A 24,911-nucleotide genomic window follows, 5' to 3' on the forward strand; every position below is an offset into this window, starting at 1 on the left:
GGGCTGGTTGAATCTATCTCAGGCCAGAGGTCATTGAGCCTCATTCTGAAGGGCTTCCTTTGCCATGGTTCCAGTGGAAAGTTGAGCTAATCATTCGTTCATTCTCCCAAGTATTTACTGATCACGTACTATATGCCAGGTAAGACACAAAGTTCTTGCCCTCATGGAGCTTATATTTCAGTGTGGAAGACAGACAACAAATAAACAGATACATCATAACAGTGTCAAGTGTTATGGGGGGCAAAAAAAAAAAAGAAGAAGAGAAGGAGAGAGAGAGAGAGAGTCGAGGCTGGGGTGGCAGTCATACTCCATTAGACAGGCTGGTCAGGAAAATGTCACCTAAAAAGGTAACGTTTGAGCAGAGACCTGAATGAAGAGCATTCCAGGCACACAGCACTACAAGTGCAAAGACCCGGAGATGGAGAGGGACTTCATCCAATTCACAGTTCTAGGAAGATCACTGGCTGATGTGTGGAGAGCTGACTGGAGGGAAACAGAGACTGATTAGGCTAACACGGCGGTCTCGACGAGGGATGACAAGGGCCTGTTCCAGGGGGGCAGTGGTAAAAAAGGTGAGAAGTGGTGGATCTGGGATGTTTTCTAAAGGCTGTGTAACTAATAATCCTTAAAGTCCAGGATATTCTTCTTTATATTTAATTAAAGTCTTTCTTTCTTCTCTCTTAGGTCTCTAGATGTATCTGAAAAGTCTGGAAACATAAGGAAATTTTCTTATTTATTTATTTTTTTTTTGTGAGGAAGATTGGCCCTGAGCTAACATCTGTGCCCATCTTCCTCTATTTTGTAGGTGGGTCACCACCACAGCATGGCTTGATGAGTGGTGTAGGTCCAGGCCCGGGATCCAAACCTGCGAACCTGGGTGAGCGGGTGAACTTAACCACTATGCCACTGGGCTGGCCCCAGAAATTTTCTTATTTTAAACAATATTTTAGGTATATTTTCAAATAATATGATCAATGTTTCTTTCATATCCAGACACCTGTCACAGATGAAACAGTCCTAAATTTAAAGCCACTGACTCATTAATCTGAAAGAGGTATAATAAATATTTTCCCTGTATTTCTAGATTTTTTAGACACTTTGTATGAGTAAGTATACCTCAGCCTTCCCATTCCCAGCTAACTTTAACATTTCCTCGGTACCTGACACTTCCCTACTGTTTAGTCATTGTCCTGGCTCCTCTCCAAGACCCTCTCCAAGACCTGCAAAGACTCACCCTGTGTGGAATTCTCTAGTAGGAACAGTAACTGTCTCATACTCCATGCTTCTTTGAAGTGACCGAGTCTCTCCCTGACACCTGACTGATGTCTACTCATCCTTCAGGTCTCAGCTAAAGTCTTACATCTTAGGGAGATCTTCTCTGACCCCTAGCCAGGCTGACACATCCAATAATTTGGTCTTGGACTAATACACCCTACTACTATCACAGTTGTTAATCAATATTGTTAAGTGAAGAATAACTTCTGACTGTCACAGGGTAGATGTTGAATTGCCCTCTAGTAAAATGCGACGTGTCCCCTCTATTGCAACGACAAGCAGAGGCAAAGCCTTGAGTTCTTACTTCCTCTGTCGGTGAGACCGTTTCACGGGGCAGAGTTCATGGAACAACTTCTGGCTGGTGAGCCTGGTTGCCAATAGATACTTGTTTTGGTTGATGAAGTCGTCAATGACCTGTTTCTTCATACCTCGGGCCTGGAGAAAAACCAAGAAACAGCTGGTTTTTATTCAGTTTTCTCACTGCAAATAGATTTCACTTATAAGCTTAATAAAAAGGCGGCTGACCCTGGCTAAAGTAATATAACCAAATAAGACAGACCTGTTTGAGCAAACAAACATGTGGCTATCTAATTCAACAATGCAGGACCGAAAGTAATGATGTAGCTATTTCAGGTCAAAAGAAAAATCAAGTGCTCTTTTCACTGGAAAACACTTGTATACTGTTTTATGCTGGCAGATTAAAAAAGTTAATCATTTTGAATTTTAGGCAAATTTACTTCCATTCAAGATTTGTAGCAAACTGATCAATTAAAAATAAACTCCAGGGGGCGCTTAAGTTTGCGTGCTCTGCTTTGGTGGCCCAGGGTTTGCAGGTTCGGATCCCAGGCACGGACTGATGCACTGCTTATCAAGCCATGCTGTGGTGGCATCCCATATAAAGCAGAGGAAGATGGGCACGGGTGTTAGCCCAGGGCCAATCTTCCTCAGCAAAAAGAGGATTGGCAATGGATGTTAGCTCAGGGCTAATCTTCCTCACCAGAAAAAAAAAAAGAAAACCACAAAACTCCAAACTAACAATGTTACTAAGTGTAAAATATAAAAGGCAGACTACAAAATTGTATGATGACTGCTTTATTGCTAACTTTCATATATTTTGAAGGACTGAAATTATATACAGCAGGTTCTCTGACCACAATTAATCTAGAAATCAATATAAAACGTAAACCAGAAAATCCCTTTATGTTTGGAAATACTTGGGGATGCAGAAAAAGTATTACTTGGAGAGTACTGTTAAAATGAATATAATAGAACAGAAATTAATGAACTAGACATTCATATCAAGAAGTTAAAGAGAAACAGCAAAAATATAAAAGTAGAAAGAAGGAAATAATAAAAACAGAAATCAATGAAACAAAACAAATATATAACAAGAAGAATTAACAAAGCCAAAATTGGTTCTTTGGAAGAGCTAATAAAATTGACAAACCTCTGGTAAAACCAATCATGACAACATGGGAGACGGCATGAGTAACTATTACCAAGGATGACAAGGAGGAATCACTACCTATGTTGCGGAAGTTAAAAAAAAAAGTTGTTTAAATCTGAAAATTTAGATGAGATAGAAAAATTTCTAGAAAAATACAGCAATATCCGGGAAAAAAAAAAAAAACTTAAATAGTTCTATAACCATTAAAGAAGGTGAATCAGTAGTCAAAACTCTTTCCTTGGGCCGGCCCTGTGGCTTGGTGGTTAAGTGTGCGTGCTGCAATGCTGGTGGCCTGGGTTCGGATCCCGGGTGCGCATCGAGGCACCACTTCTCCATCCATCCTGAGGCCGAGTCCCACATACAGCAACTAGAAGGATGTGCAGCTATGACATACAGCTATCTACTGGGGCTTTGGGGGGAAAAAATAAAATAAATAAAAATTAAAAAAAAAACAAAAAACAAAAAACTCTTTCCTTAAACACAAATTCAAGGCCCAGATGGCTTTATAGATGATTTCAACCAAAATTTCAAGGAACACAATCCAATATTATTTCAAGTCTTGCTGAGAATAGAAAAAGGGAGAACACACCCCAACTACGTTCATGATGCCAAGCCCTACATGGGCATCATGAGAAAGAGAAGTTACAAGTCAATCTCATTTCTGAACATAAATGCAAAAATCCTAAACAAAATGTTAGCAAACTGAATCCAGCAATATATTGAAAGCATAACATGAATCAGGATCCTGTTGGATTTATTTCATGAATGCAAGTTGGTTTAACATTAGAAGTCGAACTAATAAGATTTAGCACATCAGAGAAGATTAAAGAAGAAAAAATCAGGATAATCTCAAAAGATGTGGAAAAAACATTTGATAAAAATCAATACCATTCGTGTCAACAGTGAATAGAAGGGAACTTCCTTAATCTGATAAAGGATATCTACAAAAAGCCTTCTGCAAACATCATACGTGTTGGGGAAATGGAGATCGAGAACAAGGATGGCCCCACCACTACGTTTCTATTCCACGTCACACCAGAGGTCAGCAGTCAGGTAACAAAACAAAATAAAATAAGGGCTGGAAGAAGAAGCAAAACTGTCATTAATCTCAGATGATATAATTGTGTACTTAGCAAATCCAAATGGTGGTAGAAATGAATGACTAAAATCAATAAGAGAGTTTAGCAAGGTTGCTGGATACAAAGTTAGTATTTAAAAAACACTTGCATTACTTAATACCAGCAAACAGAAAATGTACTAAAAAAAAGATGTCCTTTAAACAAGTATAAAAAATACACAGAAATAAGCTGGAAAAAAATATGATCTTTCTCAAGACTATTATAAAACCTTATGGAGACATAGTACAGAAGACCTAAACAAATGGAACAGAGATATGATGTTCATAGGTTGGAAGGCTCCATTTTGTCAAGATGTCTCTTCTCCTCAAACTAATGTAAAGAATCAATACACACCCAATAAAACTCCAATAGGTTTTTTTTGGTTTGTTCTGATGGAACTTGACAGAATTTAAAATGTAAAAAGTACAAAAACCCAAGAACAGCTAAGATGCTTTTGAAGAAACTCCTCACCCCCCAAAATCCAAAAAACAAAGTGAGATTTGCTTTATCAGATATCAAGACTATTTCCTGATGGTTTATACCTAAATATAAAAGGCAAAATCATAAAGCTTTTAGAAGCTCAATGAGTCTTCATTATCTTGGTGTATGGAAAGATATCTTAAATAGTAAAGAAAAAGAACCAATCATAAAGGAAAATATTGATACAAGTGAATATATTAAAAGCAATAACTTATGTTCATCAAAAAGTCACCAAATACAAGAATATATTCATAGCATGATTAGTCAAATAACCAAAAGCTGGAAAGACGCAAATGCCTGTCAAGAGGAGTGCACAGATATGTGGTATATTCTTACCACGCTCCACAGATGATGTGTGAAACTCACAAACATAAGCTGACACGAGCCAGACACAAGAGATATACACTGCATGATTCCATTTGTATAAAATTCAAAAACAGGCAAAACTAGTCTATGATGCTGGAAAACCGGAGAGCGCTGACCTTTGGGAAGGAGGGGAAGTGATCGGGAGGGAGGAAGAGGGGACCTTCTGGGGTGCTGATAATATTTTATTTCCTGACCCAAGTGATACTAACATGGATGTATTCATTTTGTGATAATTCACTGAGCTCTACACTTCTGATCTGTGCACCTTTCTACATGTGTATCATACTTCAATAAATAATTTAAAAAGGGGGGGTTACCATAGAAAGAATGAAAAGACAAGCTACAGAACGGGTGAAGATATTTGCCATACATATAAATAATAAAAGATTAGGAAAAAAATGACTATAACATATAAATGAACTTCTACAAATCATTAACAAAAAGGCAAATAATTCAATAGACGAAAAAAGAGTAAAAGACTTAGGCATGTTACAAAAGGGGAAATCCAAAAGGCCCATAGACACATGAGAAGACACTCAGCTTCCTTGTAATTAAGGGAAATGCAAAGCAGAATCATGACCAGATACCATTACATACTCAGTCAACTCAGAAAAATTAAATTGGACTAGCGTTGGCAAGGATGTGGAGTAATGGACCTTTTACACATGATTGGGGGAAATGTAAATTGGTACCATCACTATGGAAAACACATTACCTAGTAAAGTTGGAGATTTGCATATTCCAGGATCCAGCAATGCTGCAACGAGATATACCCTAGAGCATGTTACGCTGATGGTCTGTCATCTCCTTCAGAACACAAGACAGGGAGTCCTGCTGGTTTTGTTCAGCGCTGTATCCCCAGCATGCAGAGCAGTGCTGGGCACAGAACGGGGACTCAGGAGTACTCTTTTGCTGAATGAATCTAGGCAATTGATACATTATCACCCAATCGCTTTTCTGAAAACCTGGAAATTTCCGAAGCTTCCTCTAGCAAGGCAAAAAAAAAGGGTGCCTGTTTCTCTATATGCTCAACATTACTGAGTATTTTTATTTTTAAAATCTTTAACAATTTGATGGGAGAAGAAATAAATTTGCCTTTCTTTGATTATTAGTAGATTCAATTTCTTTTTTTTTTGCTGAGGAAGATCAGCCCTGAGCTAACAACTGTTGCCAATCTTCCTCTTTTCGCTTGAGGAAGATGGTCGCTGAGCTAAGATCCGTGACAATCCTCCTCTACTTTGTAAGTGGGACGCGGCCACAGCACGGCTTGAGGAGTGGTGCACAGGTCCACACCCAGGATCTGAACCCGTGAACCCCGGGCCGCTGAAGCGGAGCATGCGAACTTAACCACTAGTCACTTGAATCTATTCTCAGAATTTTCTTCATATTCTTAGCCCATTTTTCTTGGGAAGTTTTATTAAAAATTTTTTGTTTTATTGAGGTGAAATTCATATGACATAAAATTAACCATTTAAAGTGTACAATTCAGGGGCATTTAGTACATTCACAATGTTGTGTAACCATCACCTCTATCTAGTTCCAAAACATCTTCATCTCCCCAAAAGAAAACTCTGTACCCATTAAATGGTCACTCTCGGGAAGTTTTGGGTTGATCTCCTTGATTAGAAGAAGCTCATTAGAAATTAAAGATATTAATTGCTTTTATATTGGTTGTAAATATTTCTCCAGCTTGTTTAACTTTAAAATTTTAAAATTTAAAACTTATAATCAAGTTATTAAGATTTTCCAACAAGATTTTTCCTAATGCTTTCAGCTCTTCCTTATCTTAAAATCAGATAAGTATTCACTTACACGTTCTCTAAGTTAGTTTATGGTTTTTAAAATTCTTTTTTATTATTGTTTTATATTTAACTCAAATTTACTTTTGTAATTTATTTTATTTATTCCTAAAATTTATTTTAGAATAAGATTATTGATTTTCTAACAGGAGCAATTTAGAGGTAAAGTATTATTATTATTTATTATTTTATTATTGTGGTAAAATATACATAACATAAAATTTACCATTTTAATAACCCTTTTCAAGTGTGTAATCCTGTGGCATTAAGTACATTCACATTGTTCCGTAACCATCACCACCATCCCTCTCCAGAAGTTTTTCATCTTCCCAAACTGAAACTGTACCCATTAAACACTAACTTCCTATTTCTTCCTCCCCCAGTCCCTGGCAACCACCATACAACTTTCTGTCAAAAGCTTATTTTTTAAGCAAAATAGGACCAAATCAGATGAAAAACAAACTTGCTTTTAAACTTTGTGCCTCTGCAGGAAGAAATTAAAAACTAGTTTCTCCTCCTCACCTGCTTTGTTCAATTTTGCTGTTTATTTATATGAGATAAAACGTGAAAGCAATTTTGAAATGAGGCGACCCTCACGCACCTGGATAACATCTGCAGGCTTGTGTGTGTGTTCTTTAAAGACCAGGATGGTGGGGGCATAGACATTGACGTTGTACTGCCTCGTCATCTCTTCCGCCCCTCTCAAACCGACATACACATATCCAAACGACAAATAATCTTTGTATGCAAAAGCAGTCAACTGTTAGGGTGTAATAGAGAGGAAGAAATTAAATTGACAGCACAGCATGTCAACTACTAATCAAGTGTACTTGTTCACACCAGGGGATGGAGATGAATGCTAACTTATATAGCCCACTCGGGCTGCTATACCCTTGGACACTTGTAGGAATTCTACGGTGTTCCATGCACAAAACTGTACCAACAAAGCTGAACACAACTAATTCTTTTTTCACAGCTAGAGCAAAATATTCATCTTACTGAGATCTGTACTGGGTGGGAGGCATGGGGTGTTTAAGGAATTACTTGTACCCCAATTCTGTAAGATGGCAGTGACCATGCCAACGATTAAGCAGGGAACTTTGCTCTCCCATCTCACGTCACAGTGATAACCAGAGCTGTGCTAGAAGCACAGTACAGAGTTTCATTCAGAGGGCAGGTGTGGAGTCAGACAGGCTTCAAGGGAATCAATATTCACCATGCTGCAGGGAGATCTTGGGTGGATCACATAACCACTCTAAGCTTCAGTATCTTGGTCTATAAAATGCGGATAATATCTGCATCAGTGGGTTCTTCTGAAGATTAAATGCTATTATGTGTGTGGAAAGCACTGGCACAGTAGTAGCATCCTTTGGTGCTCAATGTACTGCGGTTAAGGCAAATTTCTGGTCTTCAAACATTTCTCATGGGATGAGCTATTACTTACAAAAGGGACAATCAGGTTACAAGTTCTTTCCACCAAAATAAGAGAAAATGTTACCCCAGCCCCTAAAGTACCTTGTAGAGCAGTGGTACAACGGGCATTTGGTCAAACAGAAGGACATGCGGTTTATTCTCTTGCTGCCAGCCAGAGAGGAATCGGACATAATTTTTATTTGTAACCTTAAATTGAAAAGAGCGTGTTAGTTTGAATATTTAGTTCTCAACAACTGTATTATAATCCAGTCAGGAGATAATTAAACAAAATCAAATATGTGTAAAAGATTGTTTTGTAAAAAATAAAAAATGCAGACAAATAATCTTTTGTCATCCTTTGACTAAAAACAACAGAGATACTGATTTCATATTTTCATGTGTTCCAACTCTTATAGACTCCAACTCTTACTGTTTATGCCTTAAAATAATCCTGAGAGAACAAATAAAAAACATGAATAAATCAAATTTCTATCTAGAAATTTTTCATAATTTAAATAGTTTATCAAAATAGTTTATCGTTTCACTCTGCTTCTAGAATGATCTATATAAAACCTGAATCTGATCATTTCACTCCTCTGCTCAATGCCCTTCAATGGCTCTACTACCTGCAGGCCAAGGCCCAAGTTCCTTAAAGGAGGCCTTCTGAGGCCCTCACAGATGTCTGTGAACCCCTCTAATCTCGTCCTCTCCCACTCACTAATGACCACTTCACACAAAGCACGCTGATTTGTGTCCCAGACCTCTGCCTGCGTGGAACTCATTCCCTACTTCTCTCTCCTCACCTGGCAAACTCAGTACATGGGTCATTTCTGCCAGGAAGCCTTTCCCAACTCCCTAGGATGGGCTCTCAACATATCAGATGGAAATAATCACCCACTAGGCTGGAAGCTCCTTGAAAAGTATCCTCAGAAGCTATCATAGTACCTGGCATAGAACAGATATTTTATAAATGTTTGAGGACCCATCAGGACAACCTATCATTGTTTTAAGAGCCTACAATGCTCTCTGACAATTTCCTTTCAAGCTAACTCCAACAAATATTTCTTCTGCAGATAACGATCCTTGTGGGACAGTCTATGAATAGTGCAGGTAGAAATATGATAGAAATGTCTGTATGTTCACTCTCTCTGGTATTGTTAAAGAAACGAATCTTTTTTTTTTTTTTTTTGTGGGGAAGATCAGCCCTGAGCTAACATCTGCCAATCCTCCTCTTTTTTTCACTGAGGAAGACTGGCCCTGGGCTAACATCCATGCCCATCTTCCTCCACTTTATATGGGATGCCCGCCACAGCGTGGCCTGACAAGCGGTGCGACGGTGCACGCCCAGGATCTGAACCGGCAAACCCCGGGCCGCAGCAGCGGAGCGTGCGCACTTAACCGCTTGCACCACGGGGCCGGCCCCTGAAATGAATCATTTAAAGCGAAATAAGAATCCTGTTCTAGTTCCTTTGACCCCTAAGCTAAGATACTGGGAAAAAAATATTAGATGCTTCTTAAATATAAAAACCATAAAGTAGTATGAGTTCTTTGTACCTGGCTTCTTTAGCTCAATCTTTTGTTTGTGAAATTTATTCATATTGTTGCATTACTATTAATTTTGAGGGTTCCAAAAATAATAGTTGGTTTCATGGAATCTGGTATTTTCTATAGATATGATCATTAAATATATAACCAAATGTAATTTAATTTGAATACTTTCATGAGACAAATACCTTCAAATGAACAAATCCATGAGTCCGAAAGAAATCCTTCATCCTATGTTGTGATCTAATTTTTTGTTTAGAAAATAAGAGTCACTGTCATTTTAGGCTCAGATTCCTAGGACAGTGTTAATCTGCAAGGTGGTTATTAATAGGGATGAATTCTCTCAATCTGTGCTTCGTCTGTTTCAATCTTCACTCTCCTACAGATTTCATTTAAACGATCTGGTTTGTGTTATTAATTAATTAATATGTGTCTTGCCCTGCTCAAAATGAAACTCAGGTCTGAGATGACCACAGATAGAGTCCAGGGCAGTCAGCAGTCCCGGGCACCTTGTAAACTACTTTTCCAGGTTCTCCTCGACAGGTACTTACTTTTTCCACCAAGTTCCCTGGAAGAAGACTCTCTACAAACTGTCGTAGGTTCTCAAGGACAACTGCATTATGGAAGAAGGAGATTTTCCCATTTATGATTCCCAGGATAGAGGGTGTGCTGTGTGCTCCCAGGTGATGGGCCAGGCGTCTCTCGTACCCAGCATGGACCACGCCGATTCCTACACCTGAAAAGTATGGAAGACCTACATAAAGGCTTTTCACGTCCCCATGGCAGCTGAAGAAATGCTGCTAAGTAACCTATCGGTGTGAAATTGAAATCATGACCTAGTAGGAGGGGATATTTCCTAACAGACTATCTAGCATTCTTTCAGTGTTGGAATTGTGGATTGGTTCAGTTTTTCTGCAGAGCGATCTGGCAATATTTAAGAAGAGCTACAAATCTTTATATCCTTTAGCCGATTATTTCTAATTTTGGGAGTAGATCATGAGGAAATACTTCAAAAGAAAAGAGAGCAATCTGTTCAGTGTTCCTGTTCATAAAGAAAAAAATCTGTAAACAATCCCAGGGTTCAACTACTTGGCAATGGTTGAAAAAAACTATGACTTATTAATAGGATAGAAGTCAGAGTCTTCTCACTCTTCAGAGCATAGCTTTCTTTTATATAAATTATTTTATGGAGATTTTAGAAAATACAGATTTTTAAACAGAGAAAGGAATTAAGCTAAAATCACTCAAAAGCTATATCCCATATAACTACTGTTAACATTTTGGTATCTATCTATATTTTTCTTATACAAATATGTGTGCGTGTGTGTCTGTATATACACATTATACATAAAATAAAACAGGATCACCTGATCCTTACTTCACTTAATATTTGAATAACTTTTCTTGTTCTTTTATTCAACCAATATATTTGGAGGACCCACTGGAGATAAAATATTAATAGCCAGTAAATATCCTTTTTCTCTTGTATGTCTAATAGACTTCTCAAGCTTAACATTTCCCCAAATGAACTCCTGATCTCCTCCCTCAAACTTGTTCCACTCAGGCCTTCGCCATTTTAGTTGATCGCAGCTCCCTCCTTCCCATCACTCAGGCAGAAAATCTTGAGTCATCTTCAACTTCTCTTGTCTCTCACATCCCACATCCAATCTGTCACTGAGTCCTGTTGGTGCTGTCTTTTTAAAATAGACCAGGAATTCGACCATTTCTTTCCACTTTCATTATACTCCCCTCTCTGAGTCATCATCTCTCTTCCCTGGGTTGCTGCAATAACCTCCTAAATGGTGTCCCTGTTTCTCCTTGTCCCCCTACAGCCTGTTCTCAACATAGTAGCCAGACTGCTCCTTCTAAAATATAAGCACAGATTATGCCACTCCTCTGCTCAAACCCTGCAGACTCCCCATTTCATTCGGAATAAAAGCCACACTTGTCACAAAGGCCGAAAAGACCCTTTGTGCTTTGGCCCCTGGCCCCCTCTGACCTCCTTCTTCTCCTACTCCTCACACTCACCTCGCTCCAGCCCCAGCATCCTTGCTCTTCTGTAAACATCTTGGCATGCCCCTGCCGTAGGACCTTGGTGCTGGCTGTTCCTTCTGTCTGGAGTGTGTATGTCCCCGACATCCGTGTAGCTGACTCCTTCACCACCTGTGAGTCCTCCTCAACGAGGCCCATCTGGCTACCATATTTACCTGTACTCCCCACACTTAGGATCCCCCTCAACCCATACACCTTCTCCCTTTCCATAGCAGTTATCACCTTTCAACATTTCATACACTTTCCTTATTCTGTCGATTGTTTACTGTCTTTCTTCCTCTGCTAGAACGTAAGCCTCATGAAGGCGGGATCTTTGTTTAGTTCTCTGATGTATCCCAAGCACCAGCACAGAGCCTGGCACACAGTAGGAGCTTACTGAAACTGGGCCATCAATCTATTTAACCAATTCTCTATTGTCGCATGTTGCCATTGCTTTTAGCTTTCACTATGATAAGGCATTTTGTTTTGATGGGCATCCTTGTACATCTTTGTATACACATCTTTGTGCACTTGTGTGATTATTTCCTAATTAAATTCCAAAAATGGAATTGCTGAGTAAATGGCAGGAATCACAAACTTAATACTTTAAAACTGCTGAGTATACAAACAAATCTATCTGCAGGTCACTGGACTGTGACCCTTGAAGAATCTCAAGGGCAGGAAAGGAGGAACCTTAGATATCACACAGTCCACTCCCCTCATTATACAGATAAAGTAAAAGATTCACAGAGGTTAAATGACTTATCCCAGTTTGCAGAGCTGATAAAATTGCATAACAAGAATCCAAACTGGACGTTCTAGAGCCAAGTCTGGTACACTATTATACCACACTAGAGGCACTGAAAATAACTATGGAACAATGTCAATATGGTAAGAATGATGTGAGCAGAAGAAAGCACAAGAGTAGAGCAGGTGCATATACACTGAGAGATTTGGTCTCATGTGAAGCCAGAAGAAATGTCACCTAGGAAGGTCAAGAGGCCACACAGCAAAGGCCCACAGGTGGAATTATCATGTCTCGAGCCCTTTCTAGTTAGAGCTTTACATACATGATCACTTTTCATACTCACAGACACCCTGAGTGGTATGTATTGTTACCTTCACGGATGAGGAAACTGGGGCATGGAGAGGCTGAAGGGAACTTACCTGGCATCATAGTGTGCAGTGGAAACAAGATTTGCCCAGGCCCAGCTGACTGCAAAGCCTGGCTCTTTCCTGTCTCCAACGACCTCTTCCACCCCAGGTGTTAAACACTGGAGGGATCAACTTCTTAGAGACCGACTCACCCTAAATGACTTTACCAGGGATTGGTACCTAGACCAGACGCCAATTTATTAACCGATTCTGGGGTAGACGCCTTTCCAGTAACTGCACCATTCAGGGTGCCCTCTGCCAGATTCTGGGATACACAGGGACCAGAATCAGTCATCAGAAAGGTGGCTGGTGGGCCTGGAAGCAGGGCAAGGGAAGCAGGCAGTCTCGGGAGAGCAGAGGCAAACCGAAGAGATCCTGCGCGCTTGCTGTTCCCTCTAGTCTTCCCCTAGACGCCCCTGAAGCTCATTCTCGCCCCCTGCAGGCCGCCTGCTCCACAAGACCTTCCTCGTCCGCCCAATTTAAAACTGCAGCCTCGCCCCCTGGCGTTGCCTAGTGCCCACCCTGCTTCACGGCGCAGTCTCACCATGTGACAGACTGTATGTTTTATTTATTTGTTTGTCTCCCCTCACTAGAATAGTAGCTCCGTGAGTGCAGGGATTTTGGCTACTTTGTTTACTGCTCTATCCCTGAGATCTAGAACAGTTCCTGGCACTTAGTAGGCACTCAACTTTTTTTTAAACAAATAAATTAATCAAGTAAAGTATTTGAAGTCAGACAGATCCAGATTCAAATCCCAGCTCTGCTACCCATTAGCTGTGCAACCTTAGGCAAGTCATTTAACCTCTCTGAGCCTCAGTTTCCTTTTTTGTAAAATCGAAAGAAGTTGTTGTGAGGATTAAATGACATAATATAAAAAAGAAACTAACCCAGAGCCTGAAATATAGTAGGTGCCTAATTAACTACAACTATTATTATTATTTCATCCAGACCATGGTGAAGTCTGATACCGAGACTGTCTCTTATGTGAGTGGGATTTTATCCTCCAATAGACTCTGCCTCTGCCTCGTGCAGAGTGGGATAAACAACGTCAAACCCTTGCTCTTTATGTCGTCCTTTCGCCACCTTTCCTATGCTCCCATCAATACAGCTTTTTTCCAGTTAAAACAGAATACAAGTGATTAGGTTTCATTTCTTTTACTTAAAATCACCTTTGAGTCCTTCGAATTATATACATCACCTTTATTATATGTAAGTATTTCCAAATCTATAAAAGATACTTTCTCGGATCATTTCTACAGAGGACTTCGAGTCTTACTATTATAATCCCATTTCTAAATTCTAGAAGCATTTTACTTCTACCCTTTAGATTAACTATCATAAGGATTAGAATAAGGAGTAATAAATATTTGGTGTTTAAATTTGTGGTATCTTCTCTCCTGAAAAGATATTTAAGGGCATAATAAGAAGTCCACAACTCTTTTCAAGGCCAGATCTACCCTACCCTTTCCCTGTCCCCATCCAAGCTGGGAAGGAAGAGTAAGAAAAGGTGGCAGCACTGTTTTCTCCCTAAGACTCAAGCTGGGAAATGACCATGAGGACTGGTGCTGACTTGGGGTCTCTAAGTCACAGTGAACAACACAGTTTCCATCCCCTCCTCCTCTGCCTGCAAATGCTCCGCACTCCAAAGTTCAGGGGTCATAAAACAAGCTCAGCTAGGACAACACAAGTACAACTATTCACGTGTCCTCATCCTGATTCCGCATAACCTGGCTCCAGGTGACAGGGACGTGCCCAGATCCAAATGAACTTTCGTAGCAAATTTAAAAGAAAGGCAAAGCATACCTGATCTCTTTCAGAAACATTATTTGATTTTTATATGGATTGATGTTTCTGGCTAATCTGCAGATCCTGGGGAATTAAAAATACTAATATTTTCTCCTCTTTTTGAGTTTGTAAGAGGGTCTTCTTTCTGTACAGTACTGAAGATCTCTGTGTCACGACTCTATTTTGAGGTGCCAAATTATATTTGCTTTCATTATGCAATCCTAAATGTCCATCACATCCTTTAGGGAAATTCTTTCTTTTTCCTCTCTGTAGCATACACACATTCATGTTTCTTTCTACCTCTGCATATGCCTTAAGGGATATACAGAGCCAACTGGGAGAACATACGACTGTCAAATCTGGCTAAATACAAACCTGTTAATAAACAAACTACTAAGATGCAAAATGATGTGAAAGAGAACAAAATCAAGGACACGGAGCTAAAGCAGAAAAAAACTTTTTTTTTCCAGTATCTAGGTATACCATTTTCCTAGACAGCAAGAAACTGTTATATACTTAGCAATTCCTTGAAAGAGAGGAATTATTCCTTCTTTTTAAGTAAGAAGTCATGGTGAATCATCACTGCATCATCATCCAAATTGGGTTTCCCTCAAATGATGTTTGATTTCAAGACATTCAACCTCCCTGACACTCTGGCAGCTCTGTCTGCAGCTCCCAGTGAGCACTGAGTGTGCTGTGATGATTCAGGATGTCTCTTATTTGAGCTTCCTGGTGCAAGGACCAGGTATTACTTATTTCTGAAGCAGTGCAGCACAGTGGTTAAACGAGTGAACCCAGGAGTTAGACTCCTGGGTCCACATCCCAACACAGCTATTTATGAATAGTGTGACCTTGATTATTTCCTTAACATTCCTGGGCCTCAGTTTCTTCATCTGTAAAACAGGGATAATAATAGTCTCTCCCTCATTGGATTACTTTGGGGATAAAGACAATCCATACAAAACATTTAGCACAATGCCAAACAACTGAAATGCTCAAGGAAAACTATTATTATAATATATACTTTGATGTCTAATATAGTATGTGGTTCATCAAGAAAAAAGTTTTAAACAAGAACATGGAATGAATTCCTTGTCATCCTCTACTTACTCCTGCAGTACTATATTATTCTGTACTTGCAAATGTGAGGCTGGTGTGAATTCTCCGGGTAAGTACTTTCTCTTCAACTCAACAGTAAGCTTCTCAAGGTCAGGGGCAGTGCGGACTATTTATGGGCCTTCCCCCACAGCATCGTGTCTATAAATGTTGGATGCTTTTGCACACTAGTTACTACCAAATTGCATGACTGAGGTTCCACCTAAATAGCTGCAGCATTTCTCCTTGGGGTAGAACTATTTCCTTCACATACAGTACTGCAACTCAGGCATTTTATGTTACTCTGAGACAACGACCAAGTTTCCCCAGACCTCTCAGCTCATCTTTGATTGTCTGCTCCTTCTGTCAACTAAGAATAGAAACATTTTCTGCAGTAACTGTCTTAAAGGATAATGTTGCCTCCCCTGGACAGGGAACGGCCCTAGGTATTGTAAGGATCTCACCTCGATGTCCCCCAACCGTAACCAAGCAGAAGCTGACTGTCAGGAATCTTCAACTAATCTGAAAGTTCCAAAGAGGAAAATGGTTTAGAGACAAGACTAATCTAACACATTGAGCCAAATCTGCCTTCCAAGGGACTTGAGGGGTGGAGTGGAGGAACAGACTAAATATTCAGTAACTATCACTAATATGGATCTGAATCCAGCTTCTTCCATCCTTGTCATTTTGAATCCTGACTATCAGGATTATATAGCACAAGAACCCCAAAGAATGGCAAGATCTTCAATCATCAAAGAGTTAAGGACACTGAAAGGCAGTACAGCATTGTGTTCAATGTATGGACTGTGGAGCCAGACTATCTGGGTTTGAACCCCAGCTCTGCCAAACGCCAACTGTGGGACCTTGACAAGGTACCAAAAGTGAGCTAAGTATCTGCAAAAGATGGATGACAACAGCACCTGCCTTGAAGGGTTGTTGTTTAATATGAGTTGATACTTATAATAGTGCCTGCATATGGTATACTCTCAATGAATGTAAGCTATCATTACTATAACACTTCTGCTATTATTTTCACATCATCACACTCAGTATGTCCAAGCTGTAGTTATTATTTAGAACTATTTCTCTCCAAATTCAACTCTTCCCTGTATTCCCTGCCCATCCAGTAGCTCAAGTCAGAAGGCAGAGTCAATCTTGACTCCTTCTCTCCTTTCTTGCTCATTTCTCATATTCAAATGGTCTCCAGGAGCCAGGTCCCTCCAGACCTCCATGATCCCACCCCCTAGAAATATTCTTCACTTGTCCTCCTCTCTCTATTCCTACTACCCTAGTCTAGGCCAATAGTTGCTGTCTTGCCAGGGCTGGTAACCTCCCTGTCTCTATTTTCACCTTCTTCAATCTGTCCTTCATGCAGCTTTAAGTTAGCTTTGAAAAGTGTAGCTCTGATTAGATCACTCCTCTATGTAAGTACCTTTCTTTCTTTTTTTTTCTTTTTTAAATATTTATTTATTTATTTATTTTTGGGGTGGGGGGAGGAAGATCAGCCCTGAGCTAACATCCATGCCAATCCTCCTCTTTTTGCTGAGGAAGACTGGCCCTGAGCTAACATCTATTGCCAATCCCCCTCCTTTTTTTTTCCCTTGGTCTCCCCAAAGCCCCAGTAGATAGTTGTATGTCATAGTTGCACATCCTTCTAGCTGCTGTATGTGGGACGCGGCCTCAGCATGGCTGGACAAGCGGTGCGTAGGTGCGCGCCCGGGATCTGAACCCGGGCCGCCAGTAGCGGAGCGCGTGCACTTAACCGCTAAGCCACGGTGCCGGCCCTGTAACTACATTTCTTGGCTTTATTACATACCATAAAATACAGTCCAAAAAACGGGCACTTGAAGAGGAGTCAATCATAGTCTCTGAATATTCCTTTAGTGATATCTTTATTAAAGTGGATGAAACAGAATAAGAGTCTTTTCTTTTTAAGCCTAGGATTTCCAAAGTCAATTACAAAATAACGTCCAGCTTCCTTAGCCTGGACTTGAAGGCTCCTCACTACCTGGCTCCCAGCATGCTCTTCCTGCTCCCTCCCCTCTCACCTACACCAACTCACACCCTGCTGCTGGCTCTTCCGTGGACGCTCTTTGTTTCTCTGTCTGCACTGTTCCCTCCGCCTGTAATGTTACTCCTCCGTTTCCCGCCCAGCCAGCTTCTAATCTCCTTTTAAGAATTAACTAAAAATAAGTCAAAAGTTGGTGCTTGATAGTCAGTGGGTTGAAGAAAGTAGACTAATACATTTAAGAAAGATTTTTAAAAGAAGTTTATAAAATAGGTACTTTAAAAAATTTTACTTTGGTAAACCAGAAAACTCAGTTAATCAGAAATTCTCTAAGGTTCATTTATTAAGTGCTTAACATGTATCAGGCACTTAACATAAATTTTTCTCATTTAATCTTTATAACAATCTGTTGGTTTGATGTTATTACACCATTTCAGAGATGAAGACACTTGGGTTAAATAATTTGTCCAAAGACACAAAGATAGTAAATGACAGAGCTGAGATTTGAACCCTGGTCTATCTGACTCCAAAGCCTGTGGTCATAATGGTAACCACCATGCTACACTGCTTCACATTATGTATGTTTGCCTGGCACATTTAAAATACAATATTGGCTCTGATCTGACTCTGGTGTAAACACACTGCCATCATAAATTATGCAATGGTTTAATGCTTATGCTCTGCTCTTGGGTCTCAACGTCAGCTCCTAAGACTGAAGAGGTTAAATAGTCTTCAGCATGCCACCTCGCATGGCATAAAATGCAATTATGCTTTGTGATGAAGAAGCTGTTCAATCCAGGTGCTCCCACCTGATCTCAACCTCTCATTCATTCATTATGCACCAACAGCAAGCATCTACCGACTGCCCACCACATGTAAGACATTGTGCTAAACTTATTCCCTCATCTTCCAAGAACTTCTTTATTCAATCTCAGGAAAGCATTTCAGCAAATCTGAGTACCCGAGTGCCTCTGAACAACAGGTTGAAAATTTCTGTCTTAGAATAAATGAACTGATGGTTTTCAGTTGTACACTCTCTCCAGAGAAATCCAGGCCCTTCAGCCCCTATGGTTGAGTGTGTCCCCTTTTAGTTCAAGAGTAGGTCTGCTAATACCTACAAAACACACACACACGCACACATTTAACTCAGTAATTCCAACTTTTAGGAGTTATTAAAATAAATCTCCTCCCTGGATCACTAAAATTTTCCTGGCACTAAGTGGTAACTAAGAACAAAGGAAAGGCTAATCTGTGATGGAGAGTGGGACCCCATGCCCATTAGAGTGTTATGGGCTGCACTGTGTCCCCTTCAAATTCATATGTTGAAGCCCTAACTCCCAGTACTTCAGAGCGTGACTGTATTTGGAGACAGGGCCTTTGAAGAGGTAATTAAGTTAAAATGGGGATGTTAGGGTGGGCCCTAATGCAATACGACTGATGTCCTTCTTTATAAGAAGAGATTAGGGCACAGAAAGAGAGTGAGACACCAGACACAAGCACACACACAGACGATCATGTGAAGACACAGGGAGAAGGCGGCCATCTGCAAGCCAAGCAGAGGCCTCAGAAGACACGAACCCTGCTGATACCTGGATCTTGGACTTCTAATCCCAAGAACTATGAAAAAATAAATTTCTGTTGTTGAAGCCATCCAGTCTGTGGTTTTTTTTTTTTTTTTTTTTTTTTTTTTTTTAAAGATTTTATTTATTTATTTTTCCCCCAAAGCCCCAGTACATAGTTGTCTGTCATAGCTGCACATCCTTCTAGTTGCTGTATGTGGGATGCGGCCTCAGCATGGCTGGAGGAGCGGTGCCTCGGTGCGCACCCGGGATCCGAACCCGGGCCGCCGGCAGCGGAGAGCACGCACTTAACCGCTAAGCCACGGGGCCGGCCCAAGTCTGTGGTCTTTTGTTATGACAGCCCTAGCAAATTAATACACAGAGCAAACACAAATACCATAAGAATGATCTGCAAATCCTACCAGCGCTAAAATGGACGCTTGCGGGCTGCTTTGTTCAAGCAACAATTTTTAAGCTTCTCCTATATATCAGGCCCCCAACCATAGGAGACTATATGGATAAAGCTTCCAACTAGTAATGCAAAACGAAAGCAGTTTATACATTTCCCCTTTCTGAAATGTGTCCCTGGAAAACACCAGTCACCATGAATTTGTGAAGAGAAATCGCATTAACTGCTCCTTCTCCTCAATATCCCATAAAATTCAAAAGACAAAAAAGTCACCTTCTCTTATATAAACAGAATAAAATGATCTTACCCAATCCTTCCAGTTCTTGAACGACTTCTTTCCAAACAGGCTCGATATGAATACAGCTAAAGCACCAATCTGAGGTGATCTTAATGAGGTAGGGTTTCTTGAAGCTATCTGGAACCACTTCATTCACATAATGTGAAAAGTGCAACAAATACTTTTCATCGATTGAGTCCCGCCGCTCAGAATTAAAAGGGAAGTGAAAAAAAGACTCATCAAAATAAAAATTTTCATGGAAATGGCGGAAGTGATACTCTCGCTGCTGTTGCTGCTTCTGGTAGCCCTGGCTCTCTCCGGCATCTCCATAGTGATCATAATTTGATCTCTTTTCTTCATTGGAAAGAATCTAGGAAGAAAGGGAAAAAAATACGAAATCTGTGAAATGAAAAAAAAAGGTTCACCCAAAGGACTTTCCCATAAGCAGCTTGCAAGACACAGGAAGAAAATAAATGTAAAGATATGACATGAGTAGATGTTCTAAATGCAGTTACTCAACATACCAGGAAGCTCTTCTCTCAACAGAAACATTATTTCAAGACCATAATACTTCAATCATTTAGATACTCATGCTCAACTTGGCTTTAAAGATTCTGAGCTATCATAATACTAAATACATCAGTAAAACAAAGGAAACTGAACGTAATGTTGATTACCAGGGCTCAACCACAAGAAAATTGACTTGTCATACCATATAAGTTGGAATAATTCAAAGCAAGATGTGAAAAGCTGTGAACACCAAAAAGCACCACAGAATTGAGTTCAGTGTCTTTTGTGTTAACTGACTTTGTTTTACTTAGAAACAACTTTGAAGTCTAAAATTTGAGAACCTGTTTTAGGATGATGTGTCATTCTACAAACTAAGCACTGTCTGTTGAAGAGCATTACCCTTCACAAATCAGGAACCATGGTCTTATCTTTTATGCATCTTTCAGATCAACCTACTTCAGCTGACATGTTGGAAAATTGTTGAAAATCTTGTGTTTAAACGTATTTGTAACCTTGTGTCACTGTAATAAATATAGGCAAATTGGTCTGTGATTCTTTAACATAAGTTTCTAGTATATGTGCTGCTGAAGTGAACATGTAATGTAAGTTTCTAAAAAGGAAACAGAGATACATTCAGGGTAATTCTACAATTCCAATTAAAGCCTTTAAAGTAGGCCAGGTTTTTCAAGAAGAAGCGTTTAGGCACTAATTTCAACATACTGGATGCGGCCAAATATGTTCTCTCTACCATTGTCTAGAAACTGGGTCAAGGGCACAGGGAACATGCCCTTTCTGAGAGGACCTGACAAAACTGATCAGAGCTATTTTTATTTTATCAGAGGCATATTTTATCAGAGCTAAGGGACGCATCGCAAAGTTTGCCACGATACCTCGTAAGCCTTGCTAATTTGAATGAACTTGTCTTCTGCTCCAGGATCTTTGTTTTTGTCAGGATGCCTGAAACACAAATGGGCAGGCAGTGAGAATGGACTTAATGTTGTACACGTGGTCGATTAACATCCCTGTATACACAGTTCACTACATCAGAGGCAAATGGAAGGCCATTGTGTTAGGACAGCTTCTTAATAAATGGTAGAAGCAATTAGTTGCTTCACATTGACTATAACAAATGAAACTCTGAAACAGGCAATTTACTCCAAAAGCACTTCAGCTGGGCACATTTTCAAAGCACCAGATAGCACAGCAGCATTTCACCAAGGAAAGGTGGGATATGTGCATGTCTTCACGTTGCTCCCAAAGGCTGCTAAAGCTGGCTTGAGGCTAAAGTCACTTATCCATAAGAACCGACTTCTTTTCCCAGGATGGCAGCTTTTCATCCCAATGTTAGAATGATACCAATGAAGGTATTTCTTCTGACAACTCAAGGAGACACAGGAAATAGCTTTTAGGAGGCACTGTGAATTTTAGTAACAACCATGTTCCAAAGAGCATCTTGCTGCTGATGTTCAAATTAGAACATTTCTGTTTTCCTTATTACTCTGGTTATTCCATTTTGCCTGTGATTGCCTTTTACCTATAAATGGATAATGATTTCAAGGCCACAAGTTTTAAGATGTGAGAAAAGTCTACAGTTTAAGTAAAGTGGTTTCAACGAATATTAGAACATTTGCTATTATATACAGCTGGCAATTAATTGTATCCATCTTGTGGTCATATATTATTCTATAATCTGCTTGTGTTTATACCAATTTCAGCTTTGGGGATTTTAAAGTCCTGGAAAATAGGGGCTGGTTTTACTTCCTTAGAACCCCCTAAGATCTAAATCAGTGTTTTATACTGATTGATTTTTCAATGCTCATCTTATTAAGAGACTATTACAGAGCTTATTCTTTATGTAATCACTTCTGCTAACTTCTAAGTAAATTTCCTCTAGCAAAGGTTCTAGAAAGAGAAGCAATCCACTGGGAAGCAAATGACTACTAAAAACAGCACCAAGTACATTGGAATAAAAAAATTTACAACCTGACCAACTTATTCTAGCAGGAATATGTTTGAATGAATTATACCACATATTCTGATTTCTCCAAAAATAAACTTTAAATGACTGGCCGTTGAATTTAGACATCACTTTTCTCTTAACTATTTAATCCTTGTTATGAATATTAGTGGGAAAAAAATCTCAGCTAGGTATAATGAAAAGAGTATGACTTAAGGAAACAAGATGGTGGTTCCAAAGCATGCTTCTGGATGACAAAAAAAAAAGTGCTTTAAATATTCAAACTTAGGCTAAAGGCTGAGAAGAAAAAAATTATGCAATCACGCAAATGAAGATTTCACATACAGAACTCCGCAGCGGGAGAAAGGTAGGAAGGGGCTTTTAAGGAGAATGAACCAAAGAGAGAGTTGTGAGGGGAGCTGGGTTAAAACCATAGATCCTGAAACAGAGGGAGCCAAGGCCCAAGGACAGGGAGGAAACCACAAAACAATTTCAGTTTACAAGGAATATTTTCCTAATCGCAGGAAGATATCACAAAGTTGAAAACATTTAGGAAAGGATAAATTCAGCTCTAGGAAGTACCGTTCAATGTTATTTTCAGCGTACAGGAAACATTTCACAGACTACAATATAATATACATCCTTTAAACTTCAAAGTGAAGAAAATATCATACTTGGTATCTACTGGCTGTCTAGCTAACTCTAAGGGAATAAAAACAAAGGTAGAAAAAGAAATTTAGTCAAGTATTAGACAAATCAGTTTACTACTCAGGTGACTGACCATGTTACACGCATTTGCTTCAAATCAAATTTTATGACACCTTTTTCTTGGGGTGGGAGGAGTTGTTTATTTTGCTATGTAGATGACAAAACAGAAGTACCTATGACAGAACTTAATTATTGGGAGAGAAATGTAGTTTACTTGAGAGAAAAAGTAAATTTAAATGGTTTCACCAAGCAAGGGGAAAGCTCTTGAGAAGTCTAAGAAACACTAGTAAGTAGTAAAACATCGTAGAGAAAGGCTACAAATCCAATTCCACAATTAACCACTCTCCTGCTAGAGCTCATTCTGAAACGTCAAACTGGGAAACACCACTATTTTCAGTGTATATGAAACCATATGAAACGAAACAAACTATTTCAGCGATACAACACTGCCATGGCCCAAGGAGTAGAAACTAATAGTACAGTGAAAATACAAAGGTAAAGTAAAACTTTAGACTTTCACTGGATGATACTCTGTATATTTCTACGGTGACGAATTACTCCTAGAGAGAATCTAATTAAGGAAGAGAAGCATATGATTCATTTAATTAATATCCTAACACCCTTTTCAGCTCTGGAAGTCAGAAAAGTCAAAGCTGTACATTTTTTTTTGAGGAAGATTAGCCCTGAGCTAACATCTGTTGCCAATCCTCCTCTTTTTCTGCTGAGGAAGACTGGCTCTGGGCTAACATCCGTGCCCATCTTCCTTTACTTTATATGGGACGCCGCCACAGCATGGCTTGATAAGTGGTGAGTAGGTCCGTGCCCCGGATCCGAACCTGTGAATCCCGGGCCACCGAAGCAGAGTGCGCAAACTTAACCGCTACACCACTGGGCCAGCCCCAAAGCTGTACATTTCAACAGGTCCCATATACCCAAGCTATCATTTCTGCTTTTAAAATGTTGTCAAAGGCCATACCCTGTCCAAAAGAATGTTGCTTCCTTATGAATTCATTGCCGATTTATATTTTTTTCTTTAAACATAAAGAGGCAAGAGTTTGAAATGATGTAGAAAGCAACTTTGCTGTAAAGAGAGTCCCTGGAAAGAGGCCACGCTTAATTAGAGATTGTGTTTTTAGAATCCAGCTCTGGATTCCTTGTGATATGAATATGGTCTAAAGCGTTTATGGATTCAAAACATTATATTCTAAAACTTTTCCCTTTACTGCAACCAGTTTAAAACTAAGATACATCTTTTATTGAAGAATAATGGTGTCAGGCAGAGTCATGCACAGCCTGCAGTGTCATTTGCATGTGTCAGCTTTGCTCCTGTGTAACTTCCTACCCACTCAAACATTAACCCACTCACTCATACTTCTGCCCAGATGGTTAAGTGATTAAAAAACAAAAAAGCAATAAACCACCTGTGGGTGCAGAAGGTCAAACTACGTATGAAACCCAGAGGTAATACAGACTTAACAACTCTGAGCCTAGATTTCCTCACCAATAAGACAGGGACAGCAATATCCTCCCTCATGGGGTAATTATGAGGTTTAAATGAGATAAAAAGCTGGGGCCGACCCAGTGGCACAGGAGGTTAAGTGCGCGCACTCAGCTGTGGCGGCCCAGGGTTCGCCGGTTCGGATCCCGGGCGCACACCAACACACTGCTTGGCAAGCCATGCTGTGGCGGTGTCCCATATAAAGTGGAGGAAGATGGGTATGGATGTTAGCCCAGGGCCAGTCTTCCTCAGCAAAAAAAGAGGAGGATTGGCAGATGTTAGCACAGGGCTGATCTCCTCACACAAAAAAATAATAAATAAATAAATGAGATAAAAAGCATGGAACCTGGAGCCTAGCAGCAGTTGGTGCTCAATGATCGTTCCCATCCAAACCTTCTCTCATTACTTATGGTTGGTTCACCAAGCTTGCAGTCGCCTGTGCCCCTTCCATCCTTTCCTCCTCCTGCTGCTCCCCT

General features: G+C 39.8%; 1 protein-coding gene across 2 annotated transcripts in view; it reads right to left on the bottom strand.

The window, feature by feature from the left end:
* The window catches only part of DNAJC16 (DnaJ heat shock protein family (Hsp40) member C16), a 35,598-nt gene that overhangs the window by 7,714 nt on the left and 2,973 nt on the right, over window positions 1-24,911 (bottom strand). Inside the window, exons 3-8 of one of the 2 annotated variants that reach the window (XM_014783889.2) lie at window positions 21,163-21,229; window positions 19,793-20,132; window positions 9,995-10,179; window positions 8,001-8,105; window positions 7,087-7,245; window positions 1,580-1,710 (exon numbers count right to left, since the gene is read on the bottom strand). In XM_014783889.2, coding sequence (XP_014639375.1) covers window positions 1,580-1,710; window positions 7,087-7,245; window positions 8,001-8,105; window positions 9,995-10,179; window positions 19,793-20,132; window positions 21,163-21,229 — 987 coding nt within the window. Of the gene's footprint in view, window positions 1-1,579; window positions 1,711-7,086; window positions 7,246-8,000; window positions 8,106-9,994; window positions 10,180-19,792; window positions 20,133-21,162; window positions 21,230-24,911 lie in introns of those variants that run through there. The other variant, XM_087446765.1, reaches the window with a different exon arrangement.

This window comes from Ceratotherium simum, chromosome 22 (assembly GCF_057802395.1).
Source record: "Ceratotherium simum simum isolate JZ-2026a chromosome 22, ASM5780239v1, whole genome shotgun sequence".
Classification (NCBI taxonomy): domain Eukaryota; kingdom Metazoa; phylum Chordata; class Mammalia; order Perissodactyla; family Rhinocerotidae; genus Ceratotherium; species Ceratotherium simum.